This window comes from Miniopterus schreibersii (genome assembly GCF_964146895.1).
Source record: "Miniopterus schreibersii genome assembly, chromosome: 15".
NCBI classification, from domain to species: domain Eukaryota; kingdom Metazoa; phylum Chordata; class Mammalia; order Chiroptera; family Miniopteridae; genus Miniopterus; species Miniopterus schreibersii.
The window spans coordinates 50,981,029-51,004,517 of NC_138115.1; the positions used below are offsets into that span (position 1 = coordinate 50,981,029).

Sequence of the window (23,489 nt, forward strand, 5' to 3'; positions counted from 1 at the left end):
AGGCCAGTGCTGGTTTGAGGCAGTCAAGGGGGCCTGTTGGGGGGAATAGTCCTGAGGTGTTTCCCACCAATGGTCTGGGGGTGCAGGTGACCAGCTGAACCTGCAGGCACAGTGCAAGCTTTCTGGACCACTGACTCCATGGAGTCATCTTGGGGAACACCACACCCCCTGATGGATGTAAGACCTGGCCACTCAACAGTTCAGTCCTCTGAGGCGTCTGCTATGTCCAGCGCTTCGCACACCTTCAATCACGGGTCCTCCCAACAGCCCTGTGACCCAGCCGTACAGAAGAGGACACTGGCAGAGAGGCTTTGAACCCATCTCCAACCCCTCCCACATCTCCCACCCACCAGTTCAAGAAGCTGGGGCGCAGGTAGGCCCCCACGAGGGCGGGGCCGGGGCCCAGGCGCCAGGGTGCCTGGCCCTTCCCTGCGCCTGGCTCCGAAGTACATAATGAAAGCTGACATTACATCAAACACAATAAGGAGTTTCAGTTGATGAAGATCATTCCTGAACACACAAACCCATTAAACCGAGGGGAAAAAATATCAATTCAACACACTTGCTGGCGAAAAGAAAATGTGATTTGTTATCTAAAAGGGGGTTATAAACACGGCTCTGGCTCGCTCTCCCTCAGCAGTGAAACAGGCCGCGAGGTGGGAGGACTGCAGATTAGCACGGGGGCTTCACCCTCCAACTTTCCAGGCAAACCTTCCGCAAGGACGGGGAAGGGCATGGCTGAGGGTCAGTCACTCTCAGGCCTCCGGGCTCCCTGGGCTCCCTCACAGGCCGAGGTGGGTCCTGGGTCCTGCCTGCACCTCTGCCCCTGGGACACCCCTCTCCGCCCCTGGCATTTACTTGGCCACCCCTCCAGTTGCTCCAATGGCTTCTTTGCTTTGATTCACAGTCTCAGCAGAGGATCAGATGTTGGTGGCATCAGGGACACGGGGAACGTGTCACCCAGGAGGATCTCAGCCCCCTGCAGACCACGGGTGAGGCTCAGGAGTCTGTATGCCGCTGTCCTCGTCTCTAGGGCCTGGGGTGCAGGTGGGCAGGGCTCCTCCCCACCTCTCCCACCTTGGAGGGCGAGCCCATGTCCTTCCTTGGTGGAGGGTGGTGGCGGGCAAGGCCGAACGTGTGAAAACCATGGTAAACACAGCTGTGGTTGCTATGCTTGCTGAGACGTGCAGCTAGGGCTGTGGCAGGATGGGGCCATCAGGGGCTGGGCGGGAGGGTCCCTGGAAAAGCCTCTGTCTGCTTTGGCTGCACAGAGTGCCCACCTCTGGGTTAGACAAGGAGGCAGCAGCACCCAGCGATGGCATCCAGGGGCCTTGGCAAAGGGCCCTGGCCTTGATCTTGACCTGAACATGTGAGCTCTGGGATCCCAAGCAGTGAGTGCAGACCCCAGTGACCCCATGAAGACTCCCAGGCCCCGCTTCATCTCACCGATGATTAAGGGGCCGTTTTGCTCAAATTAGGCAGGCATGAGGGAATCAACTCCTCTGAGCTCACACCTCCCCCCACACGGATTTCTGTACACAGATGACATGTGAGGGGTGGGGCTGTGGGGCCCACGGGGCCCTTGTATAGATGACACATATACTCTCCTTAGCTGTAGCTTGGCCCGAGAGAGGGCACCAGGGGTTGGTAGGCAGGGGACAGGTGAGGATGGGAGCATGGAGGGGCCTAGGGAATAGCACTTTGGTGCCCTGGAAGGCAGATGTCATGGCCTGGCCGGCCCTGACTGCCGCCTGCCTACCAGGCTTCCGCGCAGGGCGCAGGCCAGCTACCCGGCTTCACCAGTGAGGACGCTTAGTCTTCCTGCCCTGGCTCTCCACCAGCTCGACTCAGCCAAGAGGATTGTTTTCTGAGAGAGCCGTCTGTCGCCGGCTTGGCAGGGAGGCAGGCAGCCAGCCTGATGGCGGGGGCAGACCTCAGGCTGGGGAGGCCACCTGTCCTGCCCAGCTGGCTCCTCTGGCCTGGCCTAGCCATCGCAGCCCTCTCTCTAGGTTCCCCCGCAGCACTGCCTCTCTCATCAGACTCTCCATGGTAGGGCTGTATCTCCCCCATCAGACTCCCTGGGGTAGGACTGCGCCCTCTATTAGACTCCCAGGGCAGGGCTTTGCCTCCCATAGGTCCTGCTGTTGGCAATGAGGTCCTGGGGCCAATGGCCTCCCCTGACTCCTCAACCCGTACCAGGGCCCAGTTCCTTCCTGGTGGCGGTTTAGATGGCAGATAAAGATGGCACAGTGAGGTGCTGGTGCCAGGGACTTTGTCCGACAGGTGGGCCGTCCGTCATCTATCCTGTGCTACGGGCACCAGAGCACCTGCTGCTGTCTGCAGGGCTATGGGAGGTGCTGCCTGCTAACAAGGGCTGTGGTTTCCCTGGTGCCCAAGGGCTATGACCGCAGGTTCCCCGCCCCTGCCATGGCCAGGTGTGTGAGGTCATGACCTGGGACTGGGGAGGAGAGCAGGGGGGCTTCATGTCCAGACATCTCCCCTTCCCTCTCTTGTCCCAGCTCTGACCCTGTGGACTACAGGAGCCCCTAAGTCCCCAGGCTGGAGTTGACAGGGTGTGTGTGTGCATAAGGGTACACCATTGTCCGTTTCTCAGAAGCCTACATGTAGACCTACTGTGTACTGTTGACACAGGGAGAGCCACACCCTACTGGTTACACAGTGGATTCCAGTCTGGCCCCCGTGGACCAAGTATCTCCTCTGTGCCCAGAACTTCGGGGAGTCATCCTCCCCATTTCAGAGGTAAGAAGACCAATCTCCAGCTGCCCCTGGTCACGCTGTCCACAGGGGCCCCAGCTAGGCACATGGATGGACTTTCCTAAAGGGCCTGAGTTTGACACTGGGGTTGTGGCACAGGCTGGGTGCTCCTGAGTGCATGGCCCCTTATCTATCACCTTCTGAAGGTCACTGGGAAGGACATAGTTTCAAGGGTGGGTGGTGTGCCTGCAAGGGACAAAAAACATCATCCCTCCCCCAGTCTCAAGTCCCCATATCTCCCTTGGCCTGGCCAGTCCCCACCTGCAGCTGTGGCCAGTTCTCCCTGGCAGCCCGGGCAGGGCTGGCATTGTGTCAGCTAATGGGCCCCCATTAGCACTAAGTGCCTTTCAGCCTGGTAGCTGGGGAAGAGCAGGCCCTGACCCTGCATCTGGGGAGGGGCTGACTACAGCTCCACCCTGCCCAAGAGACCTCCGGGACAGACAGACAGGAAAACTGATGGGTTGAGGGTGGGGCAGCTGGCCCTGTGGTCACACCCACAGCTGGGGGGGAGGCATATCAGGCCAAGGAGGGGGGGAGGGGACCAGACAGAACCCACTGGCACCTGATACCCCACCAGCAGGTAACCTCAGGCAGGTGAAACAACTAAGTGCAGGGTAATGATCCCACCTCTCCCCTAGGTGGGCCAGGTCCTGCCCCACCCCTACTCTCCTCAAGGGTCCCAGGGACAGCTCTCAGTGCCTCTTCCCGTGTTTAGCACAGAGGCCACCAGGAGGCATGGTCCCGACACCTGAGCAGCCGTGGAAGAACATGGCGAGTCCTGACTACTGCTCTGGTCCCTGAGGGTTCCCTTATCCTTGGCACTGAGGGTTCCCCGAGTCTGGGAGGAACCCTACCTTAGTCCCTAGCTTCCTGTGACCCCCTGAGATGCTGGCCTGACAGAAGTGGTGCAGGGGTATCCAGCCCAGCTCGAGTAAAACAGCTGCCTGAATTTATGAGGTCACCTGGGTGTGAGGCCTGGGCCGGTGAGGCACCCCCCCCCCCACATTCGGACGCTCTAGAGGAGTCCTCTGACCAGCTCCTCACACCTCTACCCCTTGGTGTCTGAGCTCTGTCCCAGCTCCACCAGTGGAAGGGAGGCTGGTCCCTGATCCCAGCCCGAGGGCTCCTGGAAGATGGGCTGCTGCTTAGGGAGGTCCTGGGAAAGGGTTAGTGTTCCGCCCCCAGTGTCTCTTTCAGGTCAGTGTATTGAAGTTGGAGGAGTCCTGGAGTCAAGAGGCTTCTTTGCCTCTTCAGTGGGCCTGGGCAGCCTGCCCCCACTCACATCCACTCTTGCCAGGGGTGGGCAGGTGCTCAGGGCTGAGGAGGGCACTGTAGGTCTTACCTTGATGTTGTCCTGCCAGCGGTGGGCCTTCTGGAAGGTCTCTGCAGCATCAGCCAGTCTCTGAGGACAGAGGGTAGGGAGGTCAGAGGCTGAGGAAGGCCCTCTCAAGCCAAGGGTGAAATGCGCCAAGTGGCAGAGTGCCTCGATCAGGCACCTCTGCCCACAGTCCACCTCTGCCCCCCAAGGCCCACCACTCTGTCCCTGTTCCGGCTTCCGAGCCCCTTCCCAGCAGGGCTCTCCAAGCCCTCTGTCCGGACAAGCCTGGCCCATCATTTGGCAGCTTCCAATGACTCTATATATAAAAGGCAAAGCTTTCGCCTTGGCTGGTGTAGCTCAGTGGTTAGAGCGCCATCCCATGCACCAAAGGGTCTCGGGTCAGGGCACATACTCAGATTTCCGGTTCTATCCCCTGTCAGGGGGCACATGGGAGGCAACCAATGGATGTTTCTTTCTCACATCGATATTTCTCTCTTCCTCTCCCTCCCTGTCTCTCTAGAATCAATGAAAAATAAAATAAAAGGCAAAGCTTTCTTGATGCCCCAACTCTTGCCCCTCCCTTTCCATCCTGGGGCCTCCTTTCCGCCTAAACCACAGTCCCCCAGGATAGGCGAGGCCCCTCATTCACAAGCCTGCAGTGCCCTTCTGCAGAGGACATCACTGTGTGACGTGTATGGTTAACAACACTTGTCATTACTGTTAACTGAGCACCTATTACACAAGCTCAGCCTCTGGCCTGGACGAGAGGGGGTGAAGCCTAAGGAGCAGCCCCTGGGGCTGCACCGCAAGGGGGGAGCCTTGAGCAATGGCTGCACGCCCCTTTCCTTACCCTCTCAGGGCTCAGCCTTGACCTGAGAAGTCAGGCCCCAGGAACATGGGCTGTAAGGGCCAGGAGCCCCAGGGGGAGGGGGCCCCTGGCAACCAGCCTCCCTGAATTCACGGAGTCCCTCGGGCTCAAAGGCCCGGGTCAGCCCGCTGACTCGTGAATAACAGAGTTGCAATAGCCACAGCAAAAGGATTACTTTTAATCCTCAGTAACGATCAAGCCATTATTATTTTTTCGGTGTTACAGATCAATCAGAGCATCCCCGGGCGCTGAACGTGTGGAAACTGCTAAACACACAGGCCTGGCGGTGCGGCAGGAAGGGCTGGGCACATGAATGACGGTGGAGTGGGCAGCTGTGGCTGCCCGGGCCCAGTCAGGCGTGAGGACAAGAGGGTGGCAGGGCTGGGACCACCCACGGGCATGCCTGAGGGGCCCCAAGTTGGGGTGCAGAGCCTCGACCCTGGAGCATTGGAGCCCTGGCCTGGGTTCAAATCCTGCCTTCTTTGAGCAAGGGGCTTTCCCTGCCCTCAATTTCCTGGGTGTAAATTGGAAATAGTAACTGGACCCACTCAGAGAGTGGGTAGGTTCTTGACAGCCCCCTTGTTCTAAACTCCAGAAGCTGCCCACAGGGAGTGGTCCCCTGGGTTCCTCTCGCTGGCTCTAAGCACCAAGGCTCCTGCCCACCCCAGGGCCTTCCTCTGTTACCCACTCCTGCCTGGGACGTGCTCCCCGCCATCTCAGCCAGCCCATCAGATCGGGTCACCTCCTCTGGAAGCCTCCCTTTGCCCTTCCTTGCCCAGCCCAAGGGCTCCCCCCCTCCCTGGCAGGCACTCAGAGCGTTGAGCTCCTGTCTACCCCCACTTCCTGCCCCAAGGTTCATCCTCTAGGAGCTTTCCTCCCACCTCTCCTAGGTCCTCCTTATGGCCCGGGGGCAGGCAGAATGGGGAAGGAAACTGAGGCCAAGAGGTAAGGGGACAACCTACCAAGACCCCCAGCAGGGCGGGGCGGAGGTGGAGCAGTAGTTCTGTCTGGGGAGATATGCTCCCTTCCCATTCCCGACCCCGAGGGCCTGTTCCTCTGGGACTGGCTCCCTGCTTGGGCTCCGGGCTCTGCTCTTGGGGCCACCTGCAGTCTCTGGCTCTCCTGCTACCAGGCCCTGCACCTTCTGCTCCCTCCTGTGGACTCCTGCCCAGATTACTCTAGCCTGGCTCATGCCTTCACCCCTGAGGTGTTAGCGCAGAGCTCACTCTCCTCTGAACCACTCCCTGAGCCCTGCCAAGCCCCCACTGTCCCCATCACGGCACTCAGAGAACCCTCCGCCTCGTCTGCTTTCTCTTGAGCTTGGAGCTTGGTGGGGGCCATATCTTGCAGCTGTCGAGTTTACAGTAACCTGGTCCCTGGCACATAGTAGGTACACAATGTACATCTGCTAAATCAAGGTCAGAGTGGCTCTGAACCTGGGTAGAGGCTTGGGCTTGAGTCCTGCTCTGCCCTGCCAGCTGTGTGACCCTAGGTGTGTGGTTTAACCTCTCTGAGCCCCTTTCCCTCATCATATCCTGGACGCTCAGGGCTGCTCAGGAGGGTGAAGCTGCTACGACGTTGCTGATGGTGGCTGGCCTGGCCCGTGGTGTTCCCGTCACGGTCAAGGCACTGGAGGGAACTGCAGTGGGACTGCTGAGCAGGGCTGCTCATGGCCAAGTCTATCACAATGGGCGTTTCAGAGGCAACTATCAGAGTTTCACTTAATCAGTTTCCCTCAGCTCTGGAAACTGTTCTTACAGCACAAGACAAGAAAGAGGGCTGGTGGGGTGCTGGGTGGGGAGAGAGCTCCCCTGGGGAGCAGCCCCCTCCACAGACACCTTCCAATTTCACTAAGTTTAACGTGTTTCAATTGCCAGGGAGCTGAGACAGACGATGACCTGCAATAAGGGACCTGGGCCATGGTGGGTGCCCCTCAGAGAGGCCAACACCCAGAGGGCAGAGCCCCAATGTATGCTGGGAGAAGCGGGGCATGGGGGTCGCTGGAGCCCTCAGGCTTTTCATCCTTTTGTGGGGCCCCTTCTTCCCCCAGAACTGGCCCAGCCTGAAAGGGGGTGGGGAGCACCTGCCCACCAAATAGCATTTGCTCTGTGCAGCCCAGAGGGGAGATGAGTTTTTTGGTCTCAGCTACAGCTACCCCTTCTTCCAAGAGGATGCAAGACGTTTAGAATAAAAGGCCCTGGACCCAAGGGGCACAGGACACAGCACCAAGGAGATGCCCGAGAACCCTGCAGGAGGGTTTGGAGGAAGGTCGTGACACAGGACGACTCCAGACACTGGCCCTGGCACCTACCCTGGGCCAGGGCTTCACTGACTGGTGCAGCTAATCCAATGACAGGTGGAAGACTGTGCCTCTTCCCCGCCCTTCCCACCCCTGGCAAGACCCCTAAGAGGTGGATTCTCTGTTCCCCCCTTTGTACAGGCCCCTGCTGAGGAAGTGCTGGAGGCATCAAACACAGGCTGGCCCCCATGCTGGACAGTGAACGCCCCAGGGCAGAACCAGGTCTGGCCAGGAAGGGCCTGGCTGCTTGGGCTCAGGTGCTCCTCACCTGCCCCTAGAGTGGCACCTTTGCCATTACCCCAGGAGACGGGATCAGGACTCCCAGATGCTGCTCTGAGCCCACCCCGAACCTTGGTGTCACTGGGCACAGATCTTGGGAGGGGAAAGCACCAGGGTGCCCAGCAGTCTCTGCACGGCCCCCAAATGCCGCCCTCACCACTCGGCTTCCCTCCCTGCCCTGTATTAGCTCTGTATTGTGCACTGATAGGTACTAAATACAGATTTCCAATTTCCGGAGCTGTTATGGTCTAATGAGTAAATAATATACATATTTAAAACTGTCTAAAAACATATCTGCATAATTAAAATATCTGCATAATAATGAAGTAAGATGCAGCTTAGCAAGGAGGGAGCTGGAGCCCCAGGGCTGACAATAGGGGCTGCAGTGCAGGCGGGCGTGTGTGTGTGTGCGTGTGTGTGTGTGTGTGTGTGTGTGTGTGTCCTGGCCCTGCCTCTCTCCTTCCTGCCACCTTGGCTCGAGTGGGGACTTGTCCCTCTGTCTACCGCCTGCTCCAAGCAGGGCCATCCACTGTCAGGGGCCAGGGGATCCTAACTTGGCCCTGCCCTTGCACAACCTGTAGCCTGCGGGAAGTGCACAGGGACAGTGCCTGGCTACATTGACCGCTACCATCTGTGGCATATGATGTGCTCAGAGCTTTATGGGGATGTCCTCCTTCCCCACACCCTTCTGAGGGCGGGTCCTGTCCCGATCTCCCATTCTGCTGGGTTCTCAGGGGTAGAGAGAAGGGCATTGCCATGGGCAGAGCGGGCTGCCCGGGACCCATGACTTGCGCACAGCAGGTAATGGAGATGCTGGTGGCTTTGCCTTCCTATCAAGTCCATCGCCGACACCAGCAGCTCCTGGGCAGAACTGGCAACTGGCCTGCCCTCTGAGGTCCTTTCTTTCATCCCCTCCTTCATCCATCCACACTGGATACTCTTGGCTCCTGTCCCAGGACACATCAGACCCACCTTTTCTGTATTAACTGTGCTTTCAGCTTAAAGATAAAACCACCATGGGAACAATGAACAACAAAGACCCAGACCCCAGACCAAACTTCCAGCAACCAAACCCACAGGAAGCAACCAGCACTCCTAGCCAGGAAGGATCCCGGGGAAGCTGCCACATGGGGCCCACACCCCTGATGGCAGAAACAGGCTCCTTGACCTTTTCCCTCGCCAGCTGTACCAGTCATCCATGAGTTGATAAAAAAATTAGTAAAATGGATTTTTTTCTTAAAAAAAAAAAGGTCAGAATACATGTAACAGGGAAAAACTCATTCATGTTGTGGTTCCTGGGAGGGTGCACTGCCTCACCCCCAGGCTTGGTCGTGCTCACTCCTGGTGGGCATCTCTTCTTTCTGGAAGCAAAAGCGACTGGACCCTGCTGGGGTGAGAGGCTGGGGTGTGGACATGGGTCCCTCACCTGGCCAGAGTGGCCAGGAGTTGGGTCCCTGGGGAACTGGCACACCTGCCCTGGCCCCAGACTAGCCATTCTCCTGATGCTACAACACCCTCCTGCAAGATGCCTTCTCAGATGCCTCGATGTCTCCCCACGGCTCAGGGGCAGGACAGGGCAGGTGGTGGTTCCAGTGGACAGGGAACCACCCTTTTTCCTGTTGGTGGATGTTTAAGTACCTACTGTGTGTCTGGCCTGTACTAGGCATGAGTAGGTCTATGAGCAGTACAGACAGGGCCCTGCTCTCATGGGGTGTCCCATCAGTAAGTTCTTCCTTATACCCCACTTAGCTCCCCATGGCAATCCAATTCCACTGCCCCGAGCACGGACCTGACTGAGGCCTCTGTGCTAAGAGCCGCCTGGGGTGGAAACCTCACTGCTAGGAGGCCCCTCGGCTATGCCATGTGTTTCCACCTGAGAGCTTAGCCTGAGCACCCCCACCAACTAGGACAGCAGAACCCCTGCTTGTGAGGACAGTAGAGCCCCTTCCAACTGCCATGTTCCCTTTCCATGATGTTATTTTTATACTTTTTCCTAAAACACAGCCCGAGCGGGTCCTTCTCGACTCTATTAACATTAGGAATCTAATCAGTAATCAGGCAGCTCATAATTTTCTGATTAGCTCTGATTAGGCCCAACCTCGGGGGGAGAGGGAGTGGGACACCAGGATGTGCTTGATGGGGTCCTGGCCTGGCTGGGGGTGGAGGGCAGAGGGAAAGAGCCCTTGGGCCCACTGTCATCTGTCCTGGGGGGTGGTGGAGTGGAGTCTTTCTTTGGTTGTGCTGGGTTACAGGGGGTGCAGGGATCAGGGAGCAAATGGCAGCAGGGACTCCAGGGCAGGTAGGGTCCAGACTTTCAGCACCATGGACAGAACGGGAGGGATGGCCAGCCAGCCTACAGGGTGTGGTTTGGGCATCTGCCTGGGTTCCGCACGGCCTGGGCCCCTCTCAGTTCCACTCCAGGAATGATTCCAGGGGTAGCCTTGGGTGATGGTGACAGTGACAGGACAGGCCTGCTTAAAGGATGCAATGTGTGACCTTAACATGGAAAACTGGCCCCAGCCACTCTTACTGAGACCACCACAGGCAGGGCCTGGCTTGAAGACCACCACCTTCAATGTGGAAACAATAAGGCTGGGATCCTGCTGTACAGTGGGGGAGCCAAGACCTGGAAGGACCACAGGTGATGGTGCCAGTTAGGGGCAGAGCCTGGATCTGTACGGAGGCATCCCAGGCCAGGGCCAGGCCTCCCTTCTGCCTGAGACTTGTTCGTTACCTTCGCAACACATGCTCAGATAGACCCATAGTGCTGGCTAACCAGCCCTTCTGGGTCTGCCATGCAAGGACCCTGGGCCGTGGCCTGTCTTTAGCCCTGGCTGACTGAAGTCTCCACCCTTCAGCCCATCCACTGGCCTTTCCCACAGGCTCAGACTCCTTGGGGGCCGCATCCTGGAGCCCAGAGTGGCCCTGCCCTTGCCCCTGGTGTGGATCACAGGTCACCACCCCTTGTTGAGAGAGACCATCCAGGTGACCTCTGATGAAATGCACAAGCTCGTAGGAGGAGACGTGCATGGCTAATGCCATGCAAATTGGCACAGAGGCAATCAGCCTGACTCTAAAAGCTGCCCCACCGGCCGCAGGCAGGCTCATTGTCTTTTCTGTCAATTTGCATCTCATTACCCAGAAGGCTGTGCTCACTGGAGGTTAAAAGAAAAGAGAATCATGCCCCACTGCGTCCTGCCACGTGCGGGGCGGGGTTCCTGGTGGGCTGCCCCGTGAGGTACGCTGCACAGGGAGCCCTGCCATCCGTCACCCCCATCGTCACCATCGCCATGACCTCCGTCGCCATCACTGATCCCCCCCAGCCACCACCAGCATTCCCATGACTGCCAACGATACTCCCTGGCACCACTGCCAGCCAGCATTCTCCATCACCACCACCATCACTACTGCCAATGTCACCCTTACCACCCAGCACCACTTCCAACATCATCTCCATCCCACCACTTCCAACACTATAGCTCCACCCCATCAGCACCATCGCTACCCTCATCTTCATCATCACAGTCACCAACACCATTACTCTTGCCTCTACCACCACCCTCCACCATCAGCTCCATTATCAACATCACCTCCACCCCACCACCTTCACTACTATCCCCATTGCCCCACCGTGACACCTGTGCCAGCTCCTCACGTCTGCTCACGGTCAGGTCAGAGGGGACAGTCTGACGGAGGCAGGGACCACTCCCTCTGTACCTTTCCCTGCCACCACCCTCCAGCATCGCCGGAAGGCTAGGGAACCTATTAACAGAGACCTCATAAGTCGACCACCCAGATCTGGCCCGGACACTGTGCTTGCTGTAACTGGGTTTCTCGGGAAGGGAGCCCTCAAGGTCGGCAGGCGGGTAGGGGTGCTTATCCACCCTGGCAGAGCCCCGGGGAGAATGGGGCTTAGTTTACTCCCCTGACCAGGGGCCACAGTGTCCCATGGGCCACAGCCAAGAGCTGATGGTCGCCTCTCTCTGAACCTTGATCACTTCATCTCTAAGATGAGGCCTCTGATATCCTGACCTCACGAGGCTGTGTGGGGATGAAGGCAGACATGAGAGGGGACGATGAGTGGCCGGGTGCCGAGCCTCTCCCCTAGGACATCATGATTCGCACCTTCATGCACGTTCCCTGAAGCCTGCTGGTTATTACCAACCCACTGCCGAGGACGCCGAGGCTGAGACGAGGCTGAACCAGGAGGAAGCAGGGGCTCCCTGCAGAGGTCACGCAGAGTGAGAACTGGAGCCAGATCTTTTTTTTTTTAAATTGTCACCCAAGGACATTTTTTTCCATTGATTTTCAGAGAGAGTGGGAGGGGTGTGTGGGGTGAGAGAGAGAGAGAAACATCGATGTGAGAAAGACACATCGATTGGTTGCCTCCCGAATGCGCCCCGACTGGGGTGGAATGAACCTGCAACCCAGGTACGTGCCCTTGACTAGGAATTGAACCCACAACCCTTCGGTGCGCAGGCGGATGCTCTAACCGCTGAACCAGGCTGGCCAGGGCCAGCTCTTTCCACTCGGGCTGCCATGCTGGGTGTGGACGCCTGGGACTCCACCCCATCACTGCCCACTGGCCTTGGTGGCACCACCTGGGACACAAAGCCAGGCACTGGCTGGCCTGGGGGTGAAGCTAGGGGCCTGGGCTGGGGCGACAGGCAGACAAAGGCCTGAAGGTGGAGGGTGAGGTGGGCGCAGCCTGGCTGCCAGGTGGAAACGCCCAGGGTAGAAGCTGCTCTGAATACTGGCTGCATCCCGCTGCTGCAATCAGCCTCGACACTTGGTTATTATGAGGAGTAAAGGCGGCCGGCGGGACAGCTGGAGCCTTGGCGACAACATTTAAGGCGTTTGTCAGAGCTGTGGGACACGGGCTGCCAGGCGCTAATGGCTTCTGCTTGCTGCTGCCAAGTGAGAGGAGGGCGGGCAGGAGGAAGGCAGCCTTGCTCCTGCCCGGGCCCCGTGCCCGCCCCATGCTGCACGGCTGCTCCACGGCAGGTAGGGCCCACCTGGGCCTTCCAGGTGCCTAGCAACGGCCACAGAGCCTTGGTGCCAGCTGGGGAGGATGAAGCAGCACCTGCCTATTTGGGGCATCTCTGCCACCTCCACCTCGAGTCAGGCTGCAGCCCTCTCTCCTGGGACGAGGGTCTGGGAGTCTGTTCTCTACCATGCCATCTCCCAAGAAAGAAACCCCTGAATCCTAGCTGGGTAAGGCCCCCTGGGCTGGCTTTGTGTGGGAGAGAACCCTGTAGTGATGGATGCACAGAGGACTCGGATCCATCCTGACTGGTGATTTCAGCTCTACTGGCCTCAGTTTTCCTCCTGGTGAAATGGGAAAATGACACCACCCATCTCAGGAGCTCGGCTGTGTCAGTGAGAAAACAGAATACTCAAGTGCAGGCTACAGGGAGCCCAGTGGCACTTGGATTTCTTAGGAAGGGTCAGTAAGAGAGTCAGATGTCTCCTGGGAGTAGGGGGGTGTGGACCCCGGGGCTGCCTGAAGACGAGGGCAGCTCCTGGAGCAAACTGCAGGTGAGGCCAGAACTTTCCCACAGAGGAGAAACCCGCAGCCAGGTGATCAAGTGGGGCTTTGGGTAAAGTGTTCCTGCTCCTGGAAGTGCCCTGTAGACCTGGCACCAGCCCTGTCTGCCTCACGCAGACCTGTCGCCACAGGCCACCCTGCTGAGTGTTCACCATGCCCAGCCCTGTTCATTGATCCCAGGAGAGGCCTCTACAAAGCAGGTCCCATTCCAATCCCATTTTGCAGATGAGGAAAGTGAGGCTTAGAGGTGGTTACTCAGTTTGTAGTCACAGTTCTTTGAAGGCAAGGTGGCAAAGCCAACGCTCAGCAAGGGGTGGGACTCCCCTAGGGTGGGTGTGAGCAGTGAGGCTACGCCCAAAACTTGTTCACACTCTTGGTTCTGCTTTCCTTCCCTGAATCCACAGAGCCAGGTGCTCTCTGGGGCCCTGGGGCTGGCCCAGCCTCAGCCCACCGAAGTACCCCAGCCTCTGGCCCCTTGATTTTCGGCTCACTGCTCTGCTCAGCCTACGTCTGCTGGCCCATCCCCAGGTCTGGCCCTGGCCAAGGGGGCTCTCCCTCCCCAGCACTCTGGAGCCTGATGTCCCCAGACCCCCCACAGGAAAGGGGAGTAAGACAAAGCCCTATGACCGAGGTCTCTTAAGGTGAGACAGGGCCGCTTCCCGCTGCGGCTGGGTGTGGGGCAGCTCACTAGGCCCTTGGCTCCCGGACCCGCAGGTCCTACCACCTGCCCACCCACGCTTGGCCCTGTGGACCCTTCTGGCTGCCACCCGCCTCATTTATGCCTAGTGGTCCCCTCCTCGAATGTGCCCTCAATTTGTCCACGGGTTTACCTTCCTCCCAGCCCTCACCTCTGCAGGTGATCACTGTTCGGTGTTATCTTACCCCAATTAATACTAGAGTATGGAGTCAGTGAAAAGGTGGCCCCAGAGCACCTCTTCTTTCAACAAACATCGTTGTTCGTTGTTCGTGGCCTGTGCTGACTGCCAGGGACACAGGATGAATCAGGCCCAGCACCACTCGCAGTGGCGGGAGGGGCTTCCACTCGTCGCCACACTCACAGCACAGCCAATGCCAGGCCAGACACGCACCTGGGCCAGGGAAATCTGCGCACCAGTCCCCAGCCAACTGCCCACCAGCTGCCTAGTGATGGCAGTTCTCACTCATGGGGGCCCGCAGTCCACATGTGACCAATATAACCATGGGGCGAGGCTGGGGCTACTGACCGTGCCTCAGAAGGAGGCTCAGAACACGCAGCTGAGGACCCCAAGGCCACAGAACTGGCAGGAGGAGGAAGCGGGGCCCACACCTACGTCTGTCCAGCTGCTGAGCCCAGCACTGTGACTTGAGTTCACCGCGCCCATGTGACCAGTGATCCCAGTACTGCCAGCAGCTCCTGCCTGTAGCCCCTGGCAAAGAACAGATGGGGCTCTGAGGCCTGGGGAGGAGGGACATTCTCAGAACTGGAGCCTAAGTGCCAGCTCCCAGATCCTGCTCCTAGTAAAGGCGGGAGGGACACCATGGGGAAAGTCTCCCCCAAACACCATCCCACGGGAAGCTGCACTTGGCTTCCACGAGGAGTTGATCTAAATGTCTCACCTTCTGAAATTAGAACTGGGTCTCCCTTTTTCCTTTGGCTACCAGGAGGCTCAGGGTCGACCTGGAGACTCACCTAGACCTGGTCCTGAGGTGGTCTATCCTGGCTCCTCTGTCTCACCCTTATTGTTCATATTCTACATTTTACGACAGAAGGAGCTTCTCGATACTTTGCTGAATGACCTGGGGAATAAGCCAAATTACACTGTACCCCTCACCGCACCCCTTCTCTCCTCTCCAGGAGGCAGCTAACCCATGGGAAGGAGCTCTGGCCAGGGGCCAGGAGGCCTCGGTGCTCAGTGGGGTGTGGGGCCAGGGGCTCTCCCCAGCCTCAGTTCCCCCTTCCTGTACCCGTCTTCACCTCCTCCTCCCTCTAGCTGCTCTGTGAGGCTAGACTGACTGCTGGCGGGCAGCAGGGCCCGGCTCTAAGCCACCACCCAGCCAATGGGCAGGCGGGCATCTGGCAGGCACAGCCGTCTCCCTGGAAAACGAGAGGCTTCTTACTGAGATAACGAATCACTCCATTTAGATCCAAATTAACCTCCCCCAATTACCCCATTTTCTACCACATTTCACCAGATCGAAATCCCCTTCTGCCGGCACATGAGCTCTGCTCGCCTCGCTCCCAACGGGTCCGGCGGGCTCAGCAGCCCCAGAGGGGCCGGCGGTTGCACCCTCCCTCCGACGGCCAGGGTTTTTTTTGGGGTGTGTGTGTGAGGGGAGTGGGAAGCCTGATGCAGCTGCTGCTCTGAGGAGTGGGGATTTTACTTTATTTTTTTTTAGCTCACTCTTTGAAATAAGGATGCTATACGGGATCAATTTTTGATGACAGTGAAGTAAAAGGGGAAAATAGTAGCAATTTTCTCTTCTGAACATGCCCTATTTAATGGAAGGATGTCATGGTGGCATTTTATCCAGAGGAGAGAGGGACACTTGGTCAATCAGATGTGCCTGGCGGGATCTTAGCTTGGGAGTGGCTGGGCACCCCCCCAGCCTCCTAGTGCCCCCCATTAGGATAGTTGCCAGGGCCCAGGGCCACAGGGCTCCATGTCATCTGCTGGGGCCCAGCTGCTGTGGACTGAGATGCCACCTCCCCTGGCCAGGTACAGGGTGGACCTTCCCCGCCTTGTGCTCTGCCGGTCTCAGCCTACGTCAGGCTTCCAGAGCCGGGACCCCAGGGGATCAGTGTTAATTAGGGTTATAAAATCCTGCCCAGATGCTGCTGCTGCCTTTATATTAAGCGAGGGAGCTGAGCACTGGCTGGCCTGGAGCTGGTGCGGGTGGAGAACTGTAATGGAGACAGAGCGGGGAGGGGGTGGGACATCCAAGGATGGGGGTAGTGAGGTGACGCGTCCTGAGCTGGCCAGGACTGGGGGTAGTCAGGGTATCTAGCCGCTTGTCTCAGGGCTCAGGAAAAAGAGGTGGGGTGAGGAAGGGGGCAGAGGTGGGGCTGGTTCTCAGGGGACACTGCAGGAGTCAGACCTGGGCTGTATAGTCAGGAGGCCTTCAGACCAGTCCTAAAGGGCTGTTGGGATCCCTGCTGGGTGTCAGGGGGACCACCCTGCTCCCCTGCTCTAAGTTGGCCCAGGTGAGGTTAAAGGCCCTGAGCTGATGGACCAGAAGGACAGGGGTCTGGCTGCCAGGGCCACATGCCCACCAGAAAACCCACCTCCATAGTCTATTCACCATGGTCGCCCTTTGAAAACCCACCTCCATAGTCCATTCACCATGGGCACCCCCACAATGGCTGCGTGCATCCTGGACAGCCTTGTCCCCCCTTCCTGAGGCGCGGTCCCCTTTGGTCTCTGGTCTCCAAGGCCTCTTTCACCTTGCGGTGCAGGGACTGGGGACAGAAATTAATTAGAGCCATACCTCAAAGGCCTGTGCAGCTCAGCCACCATCATTTCATCATAGACACGTGCACTCATGCCAGGTAGCTCATGACCCACAAACACAGCACACAGTCACATCAACCCCCCTCCGCGCCGCAGAGCCCAGTGATGAAAACACCCGGCCCCAGGACCGAGCAAGCACGCCCCTGCCTGGGCCCACGTGGTCCTAACGCCTTCGGCCTCACGCGGCCAGAACGCCACCCTCTGGAGCCTTTTCCCGGCCACCACTCATAGACATAGACCCGCGACCACAGCGATCCAGGACCCCGGGTGACCTTCCAGAGTCCTCATTGCAAGGTCAAAGCTGTGCTGCCAAGAACAGGCCCCACTCCGGGCCACTCCATACAGCAAAACCCCGAATGTCCCCGGACCCGGGAGGGGAGTGGCGAGGTGGCAGGCTGGGCCTGCGGTCCCAGCGCCCTTCTGTGGACAGACGCAGCCGAAGCCGCAGCGTCGCCGCCCTCCCCTCGGCTGTGGCCCGGCCTCTGAAATAATTAGCGATTCTGCTCAACAAAATGCCGGCCGGATGGGGTAATAAACGCCAACATCTGTCAGAAGAGCGGGCTCCTACGGAACTGCCAAGAGAAACATCTTTCTCCTCATTCGATTCGCATTTAAATCGAAAACAGCCCCTTCCCACCAGCACCAGGCTGGCGGCGCGGGCTGCGGGAGCCACAAGCTGTTCCCGGGCTGCAGAGACGCTAGGCCGAGTGGCGATCACTCACTCAAATTAACAGATCATTTTATTTAGAAACGGAGAGAATCTGTAAGTGACGGATGACTCGAGAGCCACTGAGGAGGAGGGGAAGGCAGCCATCGGCCCCGCTGCTGTGCTGGTGGGAAGCCCCGTGTCCCCCCAGCAGAAAGGCCCCCTGCAGAGCTCCCACCTGCACAACTACCAGTGTGGCTGGCAGGCCAGTAATCACGGTGCCCTTCTGTGGTGGTAAACTGAGGCTCAGTGAAACACCTGAGGTTCCCAGCCGCTCCTGCCGGCCCAAGACACAGGCCCACTCTGAGGGAGCCCAGCCGGGGCTGGCTCTGGCCCCAAAGCCACCCCTGGGCCTGCAATTCCACCTCTGGGCTGCAGGAGGTGCTGTGCAGAGAGGCTTGAGTCCTGTGTGAGTCCAGGGTTGAGTCTGGCTACAGACAATCCTTGATTTATCCAAGGGCTTGGCACACAGTAGACACTTGGTGTATACTTGGGGAATGCATGGGTGGGTGGAGCCTGGCACGAGGGGGCTCAGGACACACTGAGATGTGCTCCAGTGGACGCACAGCCCCCATTACTGCCCATACCAGCTCTGGAAATTAATGGGTCCCATGGAGGAACGAGCTGGGAGATGGCAGTGCCATGAGAGGAAGGGCTGTCCTTTTTACTTTTGCTCGTGTTAATCAGCCAGAAAAAGCTGCACTCCTCCAGGGGCCTCCCCTAGGGTCACCCCTACCTGCCATCCCCAGAGCCACAGAGCACCCGTAGGGTAGGTGCCATGACACAGGGGCCTGGGGTCTAACCCCCTGTGCCTGGCATTCAAGGCCTCCCACTGCCACCGCTACCTTCTTGGCCCTGCAATGCCGCCACCTTCAACCAGTCCCTGACTTTGCTTACGCTGTGACACTTCTGGCCTGACCGCCACTCTTCCTGGCCAAGTCCCCAAATCCAGCTGTGGCCCTACCTACCTCCGTAGGGGTGTCGCCCTGAGTGTTCCCAGCACCAGTCAGGGTGGCTTCTGGGCCTGAGTGTCAGGAGGGGTGCTGAAGGCAGCTCAGGAGGCAAGTGCTGGGGAGCCCTTGCTCTAGCCCCTCAGGGCTGTGTCCCCCACTGACTGCGGCAGGAGAGGGAACACGAGGTGGAGGGTGAGGGTGGGCTCTGCTAGTGGTGCCCCTGCTCCTCCCTTAGGCTCAGGCCTGGCTGGAGGCTTGAGTCCTTGAGTCTTCGGGCCTGGGAGGGGGCCTGGCTCCTGGGGGCAGGAGACCGGTACAACCTAAAGTGAGAGCATGTCAGGAGGGGACCTGGGGAATGTGCCTGGGTGAGTCTGGAGTTTGTCTGAGATGGAGGTGCTCAGCCTGCAGAAGAGTGGGGGAGGTGACGGATACGTGGGGAGGTGGTGACTCAGTCCCTGTCTCCTGGGACAGGGAGGACTTATGGGCAAGAACGTCTAAGCCAGGGGTGGAGCCAAGGAAACGGGATTAGGTTTCTGCAAGAGGGATTCACAATATGACACAAGGAGAAACTTCTAGACACTCAGTGGCTCGAACTCTGAAATGGGAACCTGCGGACATGGTGGCAGCTCTCTCCAGAGCCAGGGGCAGGCTAGCGGGCCACTGCCGGGGACAGGGCAGCAGGCCGGCCCCCTCCAGTCACACAATCAGAGGAGCTGTTCTGGTTCCCTGACATCGGGACCTGTGTCCCCAGCATCCCTGGGACCGTGATCTCATGAGCCAGGACCTGACCTTGTGCCCCTGAGCCGAGCTGGGAATTCTACATATGAGGCATGGGTGACCTTGAGGCCCACGACACAAGCCTGGACTGCATCTCGCCTGATAAGTAACCCCGAGGGACACTTCCCCAGTCTGAGAGCAGTGGGCTGAGTGACCCTATGACTGCTGCGTCTGACAGCACTCTCACAGGAACGCTGGGGCCTTTCTACCTGGCGACAGTGGGCAGGTGCTGTGGGCCTTGTGAGCGAATCTGTGGGAAGTAGTGAGACTGCACGCAGGGCCCTCCGGAGCTAGCACCGTTCCTCAAATCTGGTGGTGACACCCAGGGTTGGGGCCCTCAGCAATGCCTCCTCCATGCAGAGCCAGGAGGCTGGAGAGTGTGACACGGGGGGGGGGGGGAGCCAAGCCCTAGTTCCCCTGGGACCCCGTGGAGATCCAAGAAGGCCTGACCTCCACTCCTTGCCCGCTGCCCCCCTGCCTCCTAGCTCTCCTTCTAAGGGAAGCAAACCTTACAGGAAGAAAGGAGAATGTTTTTAATTAAAAGTTTAAGAGAATTCACATCTCAAGGGAGTTGGAGCAAGAGAAGGCGGGGAGACAGTGAGGGTAGTTGCAGGGAGGGAAAGTAGGGCGCGCCTGCTGAAGGCTCCGAGTCCAGTCCTTCCAGCCACCTGGGGTCCACGGCTGCAGCAGACCTGAGCCTTGGAAGGCTCTCTGTGCAGATGAGGACTGGCAGCCTCTGCTTTTCCATCTGGGGAATGGGTGGAGAGGTGGGGCAGGGTGCTCAGCAGCGCGGCTCCCTCTGCCTGGCACCACCTCCTGCTTCCAGGGAGGAAGATGAGGCCTGGTGCCCCGTGCTGGAGCTCCACATGTGCCCTGCCCACAGTCCACTGTCCTCACCTTACCGCTGGACCGGACCCTGTTTGAGGCGAATGGGTGGGTGAGCGTGGCTGCTTGGGGCAGCCCACCCACTGCGGGACCTGTCCAGTGGGTAGAAGTGGGCAGATACATGGTAATGAAGGTCCTTGGGATTCCTATGAACCGAGTTCGATGCGCCCCTGGCTACAGGCTCGGCCCATCATGCTCAGTAGCCATGGGGTACTCGCAGGTGTGCAGAGGAGCTCCTGGGACAGGGCTCAGGCAGGCAGGCACCATTTCCTCCTGCCACCCTCAGGCCTGCCCACCGATCTCCAGCTGCTCAGGAGGCCCTGGGCCTGGGGTGTGTGCGTGTACGGGTGCAGGGGGAGGCCCCATGTGCAGGGGGTGCGGCCAGAGCAGACCTATGAGGTGGTCCCCCAGGAATCTTCCTCCGCTCCATCCCCTCCTACTTTTTCCTGGGAAAGGGAAAAAACCAGAGGAAATATGACAGATGCAGTATTTTGCAAAATGAGCTAATTACATGGCAGTCACACAGGGAGACGAGATTAGCTGAAGAATATTTGATAAAAGGAGGCCTAGGCGTTCACGCGGGTGGTGGGGAAAGGTCAGTGTCACCGCTGAGAGACTGCGGAGCCCAGCGCTTTGGCCTGGGCCATGGGATGTGGGGACAGCGACCCCCTCACTCAGTTGGGTCACACAGCTCAGTCCTGGGCCATGTGGGAGTCAAAATCTCAGGGAAAGGAGCATGTGTGCTCATATACATGCAACTGTGTGCCCCGGAGAAGAAAGGACACCCACACTCTTATGCACTCCTCCCCTCCCCCTCTTCCCTGGGAGCTTGTGTCTTGGGGTTGGGGCTCACACTTGCGGCAGGGGGGGTCCTGCACATGAATAGAGGAGAGAGAAGACAGTGGAGCTGTGGCCATGACATTAACTCGGCAATCCTGCCAGGTGAACTCCTATTGTTCCACTTTACAGACAGGGAAACTGAGATTCAGGGAAAGGATATTACCAGGCAAGGCCATGCAGCTGATATATCGGTGCTGGAGCTGAGACCATACTTGGCCTTCTGCCCCTTGATCCAATTGCCCGGTCCATGCCCTGCGGCCTCTGTCTCCTAGGTGAGTAACCCTCAAAGGCTCATTTCTGGAAAACCTACTGATGAAGTGGGTAGGAGTCTCATTCCAGAAGTAAATAGGGTTTAGAGGCCCAGCTCTACCATGTGGCCAACTGCCCTGGTCCCCAAGTGGTGGAACAGCCTTGGCTAAAGGTGCGGGCCTGGGTTTTCTCCAGGCTCTGGGCAAGTCGCTCCCCTTCTCTGGGCCTCTGTTCCCTGTCTGTGTCTGACAGCCATCCCTCCGCACCAGCCAACAGCCAAAGTTGCCCATTGTGCCCTCCCCAGGGCTGTGGCTCCCTCACCCCCTGGCCCATGCCTGCACAGCTCACACATGGATGTCAGCTCACCTGGTCCAGGCCCCCTGGAGTTCTCCCTGGAACTCTGATCCACTGTCCCAACCCCATCTCACTGCCCATCTGCCCATCTGTCCACCTGCCTGACCACTCAGGCCTCCTCTCCTGGGACTGCTGGATCCAATGACTGAACAAAGTGGGGGAGAGGTCTGGGCTGAGACTGGGGAGTTAAAGGGATTCTGCATGGGGGGTGGGGGAGCCCCAAACATAGCCTTCACAGGCCTGAAGCCGCTTCTGCCAGGAAGTTCCTGGAGCTGTGCCAAGTGGAGACTGCTGGATGGACCCTCTTGAGTCCTGCTCCCTGCCTGGCGCTGCCCTGGTTCCAGACACCTGCCCAGCCCAGGCCTGGCAGTCCTGTAGGTGAATGGGTGGGTCACAGGTTGGGAGCTGCTCACTTGCCTACCCACTCCAACTGCCTAGGGAGGGGCTGGCCCCGGCGACTGGCTGGCGGATGGGGCCCAACACCCTCAGCTATCTTGATAACTGGGTTCCAGCTGGTGTTGACACAGCAAACAGGCCGCAATTCCCATTCGCCAAGGCACAGAGTGGGCAAACACAGCAGGGCTGGAATAAAGGGCCCAACGGCCGTGACCAGCCTCCCAAACGCCAGCCTGCTGCCTGTGCCACGAGGCAGGGAGCATCCAGCAGCCTGGACAGCGTGGCTCACAGAGGTGGGAGCCGGGGACGGGCCCTTGGCAAGGTATCCAGAGGGGAGGGCTGGTGTGAGGTCCTAACAGCCGAGTTGGCCCACATGCTGGGTGGAGCCCCAGGGGCACAGGGCAGTCTTGTCCATGGGGTCCATCCCCTGTGATCCCCTGTGAGCATCCCTTCCTGACTCGGTGCCTCCAAGGCCTGGGCATGACCTCTGATGACAGGTCTGTGAGGCTATGCTTGTTCCTATGGTACAGGTAGGGAAACTGAGGCCCAGAGAATGTGAGATTTCCCCAGTGCAGAGCGGGGGCTGCAGCATAGCAGTGGGTGAGGCCCCGATTCTTGGCCATCTTCTTACTTTGAGCCTGGTCACGAGCACCATGTGCCATGTTGCATCTTTCTGAGAGGGACTCGTGCATGGCCAGAGGTTCTTTCTGGGGGCAGCACAAGGTCAGACCTGGGAGGACTGTGGTCACCAGGCGAGGTCTCAGCTAGCTTCAAGGAAAGCATCGGCATGGGGCACGGCCCCTGCCCCCTCTGCCTCAGGCCCCACTCCACAGCACACCTGCGCACATGCGCTGCAGAGCCAGGCCAGCGGGTGAGACCCGCATCACCACCTGCGTGTGCAGACACGCAGGCTGACACTCCCGCACTCTCTCTACCTCTGGCCTTTCCTGTGCCCTCTGCCTTGGATCCTCTCCCTCGCTTACTCTCCTCGGCCTGGATAAATCTTGAGCACTGCCCCCCACCATCCCCTAGGCCTGGTCAATATCTATGGGCTTACCACCCTGGCTCCACACTGTGGCGTGGGTCACCTCACTGTCACCTTGAGCAGACTGCACTCCTCGAGGGAAGAGCCCCACAGGTCTATGTCCATTCCCTGTACTTGGTCACCTAGTACAGGGCTTACACACACCAGGCGCTTGGCACTCAGGAAACAGAGTCTGAAGGAAGGAAAGGGTGCCTGAGGCACCTGGCATCCCATGAAGAGCCAGGGTCAATGGCCTCCTCCAGGAAAACCTTGGGGGCCCCTGTCTGAGGCGATCAGGTCACCTAGGGCTGACCAGCCTTCAGGTGTGGGCCTGGAGAAGGCAGCTGAGGGATCCATGAGGCTGTCCCTTCTCACTACCCTGATGGCCCCACCACCAAGGCTGGGTCTATGGTACTGTGGCCTCCCACCAGCACCCCCAAATGCCCGTGGCTACAGCGGAGGCATTGTTCACTGAAAATGGGGTGAGAGAGGTGACTGGCTGCTCCCCAGGGCTGCCTGCACTACAAAGGATCAAGGCTTACAGAAGTGCGGCTACCACCCCAAAACTCAGGTGGTAAGCTCTGGGCTCCTCCCCCCCCATCTTTGTCTCCTCGCCATCCCCTCTCCCATCTGGTGGAAACAGTGACATACAGGCTGCACCTGTCCACCTGTCGTGGGTCCCTTCTGCTCACGGTCACTTCCAGGCTCAGGCCTGGTGCCTTCCTTCTTT

General features: G+C 58.8%; 1 protein-coding gene across 2 annotated transcripts in view; it reads right to left on the bottom strand.

Moving 5' to 3' along the window:
• The window catches only part of CACNA2D2 (calcium voltage-gated channel auxiliary subunit alpha2delta 2), a gene marked incomplete at its 5' end in the record, with an annotated part of 110,917 nt that overhangs the window by 25,188 nt on the left and 62,240 nt on the right, over positions 1 to 23,489 (bottom strand). For both annotated transcript variants that reach the window (XM_081159976.1, XM_081159975.1), the window contains one exon: positions 4,118 to 4,177. In XM_081159976.1, coding sequence (XP_081016102.1) covers positions 4,118 to 4,177 — 60 coding nt within the window. The remainder of the gene's footprint in view (positions 1 to 4,117; positions 4,178 to 23,489) is intronic.